The 11,143-nt window shown below is 34.7% G+C and overlaps 1 protein-coding gene across 2 annotated transcripts; it reads left to right on the top strand.

Annotated features, from left to right (window-relative positions):
- Positions 1-5,031: 5,031 nt before the first annotated feature.
- Positions 5,032-9,125, top strand: LOC103323741 (putative respiratory burst oxidase homolog protein H). Of its 2 annotated transcripts, XM_008225755.3 has the most exons (14): positions 5,032-5,537; positions 5,648-5,813; positions 5,890-5,938; positions 6,024-6,137; positions 6,214-7,017; positions 7,117-7,212; positions 7,293-7,408; positions 7,484-7,586; positions 7,781-7,875; positions 7,972-8,134; positions 8,219-8,392; positions 8,481-8,609; positions 8,698-8,776; positions 8,867-9,125. In XM_008225755.3, the coding sequence occupies exons 1-14, from the start codon at positions 5,156-5,158 to the stop codon at positions 8,974-8,976; spliced, it is 2,580 nt and encodes an 859-aa protein (XP_008223977.3). In that variant the 5' UTR covers positions 5,032-5,155; the 3' UTR covers positions 8,977-9,125. The 2 variants fall into 2 exon arrangements, 1 of the variants encoding a protein (XP_008223977.3); XR_016127365.1 differs by lacking the exons at positions 8,698-8,776; positions 8,867-9,125 and having other exon boundaries at positions 8,206-8,392.
- Positions 9,126-11,143: the final 2,018 nt, after the last annotated feature.

Below are 11,143 nucleotides of genomic sequence, written 5' to 3' on the forward strand. Positions count from 1 at the left end.
GGAGGCATGCAATTATGATATTGTAGTAATCTGCTCATCATCCAAACATAATTAGTCTTTTCAGTCTTCGAATAAATGGGAGCCCTTATCCAATTATGGCGTTGTTATATGCTCTTTCAATCTTTATCAGCACAAATGGTTTGTCAATACAGGAGCAAGATACTGAAGCCAAGCCTCTTATTTGAAATAAAAATAAAACTACAATTACGTTGTTCATCTGGTTTCAGTAAATGAGCATTACATATTATATTGTAAATCCTATTAGAACTAACACAAATAAGTAAGCAAGCAATCTTCTTCTTCTTATTCTTCTTTTTATCAATTTATTTATTACAATTTGTAAATGAAATGCAAAACTAAGGAAAAAAACCGAAGACATTTCAAATTAATCACAAAATAGCAAAGAAATTGCTCAATGAGCTTTGAATTTCGGCGATAATCAAACTGGATCATACCAATATGATTTGGCTGACCTTGAAATGGTCATGTCGTCAATTTTGTTATCTTTTCTGTTAAATGCATGGGTAAAATGGTATTTTTGTATTACAATACAAATAAATCTCTCTCTCTCTCTCTCTCTCTCCCAATTTCTTCTCCCCCCAACCCAGATTTTTCCTCTCCCTCTATCAAGAACAAGGAAGCTTACCTGCATACTCAAGATTCAGATGAGAGGAAGAGATAGCAAAGAGGGCATCCCACAACCGTCCTTCACCCAGTGCCCCCTCCCATTCGATTTTTTTTCCCCCATGACCACCAGCCTCCAACCTCCAACAAACTCAGAATCCAGAACCCCAACCTGCAGATTCCCTCCTCCTTGATACCCTATTTTATGGATTTCGGAACCTGAATTCTGCTATTCTTCCTTGACCTTTGTACAAAAATCGAAGAGGGGCGCTGGTGGAGGTTGGTTGTGGGGGAAGAAATCATGATAGAGAGAGAGAGAGAGAGAGAGATTTATTTTTATTTATTTTTGTTTATTTTTAATACAAAAGACCCTTTTTTAAAAAAAATACAAAAATACCATTTTGCCACTATACTTAACAGAAAAAGCTAACAAAACTGACGAGACCATTTGTCTAACGAAGTTGAAGGACCACAGGAACTATTTTGGAAATTGAGAGACCAAAATGCGAATCGGGTCAAAATTCAAAGACCATTAGACCTAAAAACCCATTTTTTGCACTTAAAGGAAAACTAGTAATAGACTATTCATTTCGATAAAAATTAAAAAAATTAAAAAAATTAAAAAAAAGGGATGTGATTTCTCCACTCCATTTTTCTCCACTTACACTCCCTTTTACTTTTTAATCAATTTTATTCTTTCTTTTTCCTATTCTACCCTTACCCTACATTGATTTCTTTTTTACTTCACTTTTATATTAGTTCTTTTTCTTTACACTTAATTTTCCAACTTGCACTCTATTTTTAGTTTTTTTTTCCTTTAATCGAGTAAGAAATTAAGTATTTTTCCCCTTTTAATATTGAAAATGGAGTGTAAGTTGAAAAATTAAGTGTAAAGAAAAAGAAATAATATAAAGTGAAGTAAAAATGAAATTAATGTAGGGTAAGGATAGAATAGGAAAGAGAAAGAACAAAATTGATTAAAAAGTATTAAAAAGCAAAAGGGAGTGTAAGTGGAGAAAAATGGAGTGGGGAAATCAGATCCCAAAAAAAAAAACAATAGACTATTCATATTAAAAAATTATATAAATATAAATAAAAAGAAGTTGGCATTAGGCTACAAAAATAATAACAAGACGGAAATACTTTTCATTTTTAGAGTGAACTTTACAGAAATATCCTACACAATAATGTCCTGGAATAATAAAAAGGAATTCAATTTATTAGTTTGTCTCATCTTCTTTTGCTTGAGTGTGTTGTTGGATAAGCAATGAACCTTGAGTCTTTGGATGTGAGCGTGGCATGATTGTCATTAGTAGGCATGGGTGGGCTAAATTAAATTTTAGGTAGATAAAATAACAACTCACCTGAGCTATAAGCAAAACAAAAAGATCACTTAACCAATAGTTCTTCCCTAACACCCTAAGCATAACCAACTTTACACAGCAAGAATCCAAATTTTGGAGGATTCCAATATTTAAAGTACGCATCATGTGATTATGCATGGAGATTAGTAAGACCATAAATTATGGTTGAGACATACCAAACTTCAAACCCATATTCCTCAAACATAACCCCTAAAATACTTAAACCTTTATCATTGTGACTAAGTAGGAAAAAAGGTTTCATCTCATATTGCCTTGTGTGTTTAACAAAAACTGATGGCTTTCGTACTGCTGTCTGTCTATCCAAACTCGCGAATTAATAGTGACATATGATAGGCAACTGAGAAACAGTTGATACAAATATGAATATGAGGGCTTCTGATATATAGTTGGAACAACTGAATTGGATTTCGTGGACGGATGAGCGAATGGACCACCCACAGGACAGGACAATTACTGGACACATGCATGCAACTTTTACCTTCCTCAACATATCTTCTACCTACATATCTCACTTCGCATGCCGATGAATATTTGATTAAGCAAGAACATGAAAATAGAGTGAAAGACACTAAGAACCACTAGCATCAATGCCATATGCATAAGCACTCAAAAGAAAGAAGAAGAAAAACTGGTTTTGATGCTTTACCCTAGCTGGGAATACTTTTTGGGAAGCATTGGTGCAACCTTCTCTGTAAACTGATGAGCACAAAAAGTCAGAAAAGGCCAAAAGAAGAACCTGATGTGCACAAATCGTACATCTCATGTTTAAAGGCATGATTAAGAACAACATCAAAACGTGAATAACAGGCCGGTATATAGATGTTTCTAGATACATGCCTTGTTCACGCAAGATAGCTGCAGACCCATAACCTTGTTGTGATACATTTGAACCCTTCCTACTCCAGCCTTGATGAATGAGATCAAACCCCGCAGAACGGAAGATGCAGGCAGCACTGATTTATTGTTTGCAAAATTCACCATTGCATACCCCATGGGAAACATCAGCAAGATAAATGATAAGATATATTCAGTAACCTTTAACTTACATCAAACAAGCTCAATAATCAGCAAATACCATATCAATCTATTGTGCCTATCATGAAAAACAAAAGACTTTATTAGGACCTTAGAAGTAAAAATCCTCCGTCATTGGATTTCTGATGTGAATTTTATGCTTCTCATATACATAAAAAGTAGTTCATCAACTAACTATGCAAATAGAGCTCATTTCCTATGGAGTTCGTGCAATCACATATGTTACATGAACTTAGGTATGGGAGTCAGACGAGGGTTGATGCCCAAGTATATCAGGGTTGTCTTTCTCCGAAGGTCTTCTATGCATCTGCAATTCCTAGTGCTCCTTACCACTTACTTGTGTCATGTCTTATTGACACATGTATAAGCAACAAGATGAAGTGAAGAGTCCACGTAACCTTGCAACATTCATATCACTCATATTTAATTATTTATTAAACCATCACTTACAGAGAAATGCCTTTAAATTAAACGACTCTTAATATTGGATTAAGTCAATCATTACCTTAATGTTGTTATTATACTGTTTTTTATGTACTTAAATAATTATAACCTTTAATGTTGTGCAATGTTTTATGGGTTCGGTTCCTCTGCTCTATTAGGATTTGCTTGACTTTTATTATTTACATGTTCGAGCCTAATATAGTCCTTAGTATTCTAAAAATGGATTTTAGCCTCCAAACCTCAAATCCAAGTGACAACATGATTGGATAATATCAACTACTTGATAAAGTTTGAATAAAATACATGAACTTGAGCCCCACATTGGAAAAGAAGACAAAGTATCTACTCCTTATAAGTGGGAGTCCTTCCTACACATGCCATATGGAAGGTGTGCCTAGTGGAGTGGCACTTGGGCCTAAACTTTTGATTGGTTTTGGATTATATAAACATAATAAAACATATTTAATAATTAATATAATTAAATATTTTGTATAAAAAAATAAAAATTAAAGTACACAAAATCATTTAAAATAATTAATTACTATTTATTAAGTAATTTATGAAATTAGTAAAATATTTAAATACTAATTATTCACTCAAGAAATAATAATTAAAACATAATTACAAATTAAAATAATTTTAAAAAGGCAATAAGTTAAAACCATCTTGTGTCGTATAGCCGTGCGACTATACTTTTAAAATAGGTAAATATATTTCACAGTATAGCCAACCGGCTATACGTTTAAAATATTCATATATTTAAAGAGTATAGCCGCGCGGCTATACTCTTTAAATTTTAATATGTAAGAGCTCTCACAATTTTACAAACAATCACACCAATTTATGAAAGATTGTGATATAATTGTAATTTGCTTGAATATAAATCCAATTAAAATAGGCAAGAGAAGTATAAGTTAGCTTTAAAATAAGTAAATATAACAAATTATAATTTATTAAGTAATTTATGAAATTAATTAAAATACTTAAAAACTAATTATTCATTAAATAATTGATAATTAATATAATTAAATAAGGCTAAGATATTACTTAAGTGCAAATATTAAACTAAACAAACTAAATTTGTATAAAAAAATAGAAATTAAAGTACACAAAATCATTTAATAATTAATTACTATTTATTAAGTAATTTATTAAATTAGTAGAATATTTAAATACTAATTATTCACTCAATAAATAATAATTGAAACTTAATTACAAATTAAAGTAATTAAAAAAGGAAATAAGTAAAAACCATTTTGTGTAGTATAGGTATAGCCACGTAATTATACTTCTAAAATATGCAAATATATTTCACAAGTATAGCCAGCGTTACTCTTTAAATATTAATATGTAACTCACTATCACAATTTTACAAACAATGACACCAATTTATGAAAGATTGTGAGAAAATTTTAATTTGCCTGAATATAACGAAACGAACTAACAAAACGAACTGAACCTTCAATTACTAATCGATATTGATTTCCTATTATTAGACAAAGAGCTAACAAAACGAACTGAACCTTCAATTACTCTTCCCTCCTTGCAACACTCATTTGACCCTTTCAGCTCTGTCTTCTCCCCACAACCCACCAGCGCCTTCTTTCTCTGTCTTTCCCTTTACTCAGATCTTAAGGGACATGTAAATCTTTGAAGGTAATAATTTCATGTTGGCAATGAACCTCTCAGAAAATGATGACCAGCAAGACCCAAACAAATGGATGCTTCAAAGAATTGATATTGACCCCATGGTGGATGTGCCTTTAAATAGCAATGACACAGGAGGCAATGCAAGCAAAAGTTCCAATGAGACTACATTGAAGAGGAACAACAGCAGTGTAAGGAAGAGAAATGGGGCTCAAGGAAGCAGCCATGGTGGCATGGGACTTAGGGTGGAACCAGGAGGGAAAGAAGGGATTAAGAGCCTGCGATTTCTCGATAGGACTGCTACGGGGAAAGAAGGGGAGGCATGGAAGCAGATTGAGAGGCGGTTTAATCAATATGGAGGTGATGGTAGGCTCTCTAAGGACAAATTTGGAGCCTGCATTGGTAATTGAGTCTTATGCTTATTTTACCCCTTTGTAAGTTGTTTTTTGTGTATTATGAAATGGAACATGGAACACAATGTATGTGAGGTTTTAGATGCTTTTGTTTCGTAGGAATGGGAGGAGATTCGAAGGACTTTGCCAGCGAATTGTATGATGCATTGGCCAGGAGGAGAAAAATATGTGCAGAAGATGGCATAACTCTTGAAGAATTGAGGTTGTTTTGGGAAGACATGACAAATGAAGATATGGAAGCTAGACTTCAGATATTCTTTGACATGTAAGGAAAACTCCTCTTTCTTAAGCTCACATGCTTCAACACAAACTAGAATAAGCAAAGCTGATGATTTTGTTAGGTGTGACAAGAATGGTGATGGGATGCTCTCAGAGGAAGAGGTAGCAGAGGTGAGCACAGAGACCCCATTACATGTTCTTTATCATTTGTTTTCCATGTTTGTAAATCAGATTTCTAAAATTTCTTATGGAAAAGGTTATAGTTTTGAGTGCCTCGGCGAACAAGCTGGCGAAATTTAAGCAGCAAGCAGAGTCATATGCAGCTTTGATCATGGAAGAGCTTGACCCTGACCACCTTGGATATATAGAGGTGAAGATAATAGCTTGTTCATGGCTTTAGCTATTGCTTCTCACCTTCATCATCTTCTTATATTCTATTTTCACAGATGTGGCAGTTAGAAACTCTTCTGAGGGAAATGGTTGTGTCCGAAGAAAATCAAAAGTTGGGCAAGAGAACCCAAACCCTCACAAGAGCCATGATCCCCAGAAGATACAGAACTCCTGTTAGCAAATTCCTATCTACAACGGCAGAACATCTACACGAAAACTGGAAGAAAATATGGATTGTCACATTGTGGTTAGCAGTAAACATAGGCCTCTTTACTTGGAAATACAAGCAATACCAGCAGAAGGGATTATACAAAATCATGGGTCAATGCCTCTGCTTTGCAAAGGGTTCTGCTGAGACTCTAAAGTTCAACATGGCTCTTGTTCTCATTCCAGTTTGTAGGGGAACTCTTACTAAACTGCGATCGACATTTCTCAGCCACTTAATCCCTTTTGATAACAATATCAATTTCCATAAGTTGATTGCACTTGGAATAACAATTGGGACAAGTATACATGTAGTCTTGCACATAACTTGTGACTTCCCAAGATTGATATCATACCCACAAGATCAATTCTTCGACATTGCGGGGAAATATTTCTTTTATGTGCAGCCAACTTACATGGACTTGGTTAACAGTATTGTAGGCATAAGCGGGATTCTGATGGTTATTCTTATGGCTTTTTCCTTTGTGCTTGCAACGAACGCAATGAGAAAAAATGTCAAGTTACCATGGCCGCTCCACCTTTTGTCGGGGTTCAATTCGTTCTGGTATGCACATCATTTGCTGGTAATGGTATATATGCTATTTGTTATACATGGTTACTTCCTAATTTTCACGGATGACTGGCGCAAGAAGACGGTATGTATGCTACTTGATTGTGATCAATAAACTAGAGAATTGTAAATAGACCTGCCATCTGTGACATCATTATAAAATATTTTATGTATTTTCTTGCAGACATGGATGTATATCATGGCTCCACTATTACTGTACACAACTGAGAGACTTATTATACTCATTAACGAAATTAATCACCCTGTCTATGTTATTAAGGTCAGTACCAGAAACTTTTGTCATTCACTAAAATAGCTCGGAAAGTTGATCAAATTCATCATGTTCCTGTTATACTTCAGGCAGTAATATATACAGGAAATGTTCTGGCTCTGTACATGAGCAAACCTCCTGGATTCAGGTACAAAAGTGGAATGTACCTCTTTGTGAAGTGTCCTGATATATCAAGTTTTGAATGGTAAGAAATAATATAGTTCCTGATCATGATCAGAATTTGTAATATCTTTATACTCAAACACTTCACTCAACACAGGCATCCCTTCACCATCACTTCTGCCCCGGGAGACGACTACTTGAGTGTCCACATACGAAGCTTGGGAGACTGGACTACGGAGCTTAGAAACAGATTTGAAAAGGTGGTATATTTACATAAGTAGTATTGTGTCTAAACCATAATACTTATCAGACCTTATGTTCTAATTTATGGTTTCTAATATCATAGTCATACTAGTCTATTTTCTTAGGCTACTTGATAAATCATTTCTTTTAAATTTGTCTTGAACACACTCTACCTTTTATCTCTTCTGCATATTTAATCAAAAATTTGCAGGCCTGCAGTGAGCTTCAAAGTACACAAACTAGAAGGGGAAATCTTGTTAGGATGGAAACTAAGGCGAATTCAAACTTTCAGCATGATCAAGCAGGGTGAGCAGAATCTTAGCTAAAACAGCTTCATAGTTTTACTGAAGCATCATATATCAGTAAATCCTTTTTTCTTTTCTTTTTTTCTTTTCTTGACAGATATCCAAGGATCCTCATTAAGGGACCTTACGGAGCCCCTGCTCAAAACTACAGAAAGTTTGACATCTTGTTGCTCATAGGTCTGGGAATTGGAGCAACTCCCTTCGTCAGCATTATAAAAGATATCATAAACCAAATAAACCACAGATTTGCTTCTCCTCCTGTGAGCCAAGAACCAAAAGACTTAAATTTGTTGGAAATGTGATGTAAATGGTAACTAACACTTCAAATTAGTTCATTCATGCAGGATTCAGTACACAGCAATTCAGAAAAATCCACAGAACCCCAATTAAAAGGCCATCCAAGGGCGGCTCATAGAAAGAGTCCAGAAAGAGCGTATTTTTATTGGGTAACAAGGGAACAAGCTTCCTTTGAATGGTTTAAAGGTGTCATGGATGACATTTCAGAGTGTGACCACAATGTGAGTTTCAAACTAAAAGTCAGATATTCAACTTTACCTCGCTCATTCTTTCTGTAACATGAACCACATTTACTAACATCTGCTGCAGCATATGATAGAAATGCACAACTACTTGACCAGCGTGTACGAAGAAGGAGACGCTCGGTCTGCTCTTATCGCCATGGTGCAGAAACTACAACATGCTAAGAATGGAGTTGATGTTGTCTCCGAAAGCCGGGTACTCACTAGGCCACATTTACCACACAAAGCATTGTTAATGGAGTCACACTAGTTCTGTATCTCATTTCTGAGTTTAACTGTGGCAGATAAGAACACATTTTGCTAGGCCTAATTGGAGAAAGGTGTTTTCAGACTTGGCTGCCACACACCAATCTTCTAGAATAGGTAAGGCTAATTCTGTTGAAGTCTTTGAAGCTACGAAGTTTTGGACATTTTAAGCATAAGAGATGGTTATGTTTCTCTTGTTTGTTGCAGGTGTCTTCTACTGTGGAAGTCCAACACTTACCAAAACACTAAGGCAGCTCTGCCTAGAATTTAGCCTAAATTCATCAACCCGCTTCCAATTCCACAAGGAGAACTTCTAGAATAACTTGCTACCACATTGCACTAATCTTTGTAGAAATACTACTCTTCTTTTTCTTTACGTGCTCCTCTTGCTATTCACCATTGTAAATTTAGAAGAATAGGAAAATTATATACATTAATTATATACAAAAAATTAAAGTTTGCTGAAATTTTTTTTACCTTCTACTTCAATTGTGGTTTCAATATTCCATCTTCCTTTTAGCCATGGAGAGTCATCTCACAAATCTTTTGTTCTGGTGTTAGTTTGTTGAGAAGTGTCAACCCTAACAAATGGTTGGTGCTGCTCAAAACCATTCAGATAACCGGTTAGTAAGTTAATGTGGCAAGACGTCAAATTTCTTGTTAATATCAATCAAACCCATTTGGACACGATTATATCTAATCACATCGTTCTAAATAATAATCAAGCAACATAACATAATTTAACTCTAAACCTATTGTTCTTTTTTAATGAATGAAAAACATATTTTCATAAATGTAATTTTTCATTGTCATTTGTCTTCATCGGGGTTTATCATAGAAGGTACTCGAATGATTATTTGATTGACAATGAGGTTTCTTTCCACTCAGATTGAAGGTTCTTTCCATCACATATAATTAATTCTGTCTTTTTGCCACTGTCTGTTTTGTCTCGTTTGGGGTCATAGGATATATATCATTTTGTAGAGTCGTTTAGTCCATTTCATCAAACACGCCCTTGGTTTCAACTTCATTATAGTATTAGTATGTCGTCTTCTTGTCTGACACAGTCGTTTGGAACACTGTCGTGGCCTTCAAATTACTCAATGACAATATATATACTTTACGCATGTGATATCCAGTATTTATTGCCAATTTGCCATGCATTAGTCACTAGCAATTTCTTTTTTCTTTCAATTAGATTTCTATTAGCAGATGAGGATTAGGCCAGTTAGTGAGAAGTTTGCCCCCTTACATTCAAATTCAAATCTCTCTCTCCATAAATTAAGGATCTGTTTGATAACTATTTTCATTTTCATTTTGTGTGCTAGAGTATAGAGGAAAAAGAGGGAGAATGGAAGTGAAAATGAGAGTGGAGATGGGACTGAGAGGGAAGATAAGAGGGAATGATGGGAAGGTGGAGTAATAAAAATGAAAATAAAAACTAAAAACAGAAATCTATTTGAAATTATTTTCACTTTCAAGTTTTTATTTTCACTTTTGTTACTCCTCCCTCTCATCCTCCCCTCTCATTTCCCTATATACTCCAGCGCAAAAAGAAATTTTAAAAATTAAAAAATTAAAAAATTTAAAACTAAAAACTAAAAACTAAAATTGAAATGGTTATTAAACATACCCTAAAGTTTAGAGTATCGGTTGTATAAAATAAAAAAAATCCTATTAAGAGTACTTCTCTCTCAAAGTGCTAGTATTGAGATAAATTAGATTGAGCTGAATCACATTAGAGGGAGAAAAATATGGTTGCTGATAGGGTTGCGAAGTTCAACAACTATGAACCCCGGTTGTATGTTCTTTGAGGGGCCTCCCTTCTAATGTTGTTTCTTCTGTTTTAGATGATCTTGCTAGTCTTTCTAGTCCCGTGACTAAATGTGAGACTGGGATGAATCTGATCATCAAGAGACCTGGACAATTCGGACAGTTGCCAAACCCAGAAACAATTAATATGGTGGTTGTCTTATGCCTGAGCTGTACTTGAGCATATTTTTCATGGAGTTGAGATGTTTATGTGGATGCTTGACTAGTTAATCTTGGAAATAAATGGAATAATACTTAACCATACAATATATAGAATTCATTTCATGCAGTATGTATTGTGAAACGTATAACATATTTACTAATTACATTGATGATTGTATCTCTTGTAGGGCTTTTAAATTTATTTGAATGTGATGTCTATTATTATAATTATGTAAATACTTTGTGTTATTCGAATTTGGATTTAAAATGGAAACCTTATGATATACCCAAAGACCTAGTTCTTACACCCTAACATGAGTACTACAGGGGTGGATCCACACAAGGGCAAGAGGGGTCAATTGACCTTTGCAAACCCGGAATCCACACCATTGGAGGTGTTGACCCCTATAACCACAAACTGCTTGATGAAATGCTCTATAGGGCTCAGCACACTGCGCGCGGCACTTCCCTTGTTTTTGTTTTCCTGATGTCAAAACGACGACGTTGTAC

This window comes from Prunus mume, linkage group LG1, assembly GCF_029339155.1.
Source record: "Prunus mume cultivar Tortuosa linkage group LG1, ASM2933915v1, whole genome shotgun sequence".
Lineage (NCBI taxonomy): Eukaryota > Viridiplantae > Streptophyta > Magnoliopsida > Rosales > Rosaceae > Prunus > Prunus mume.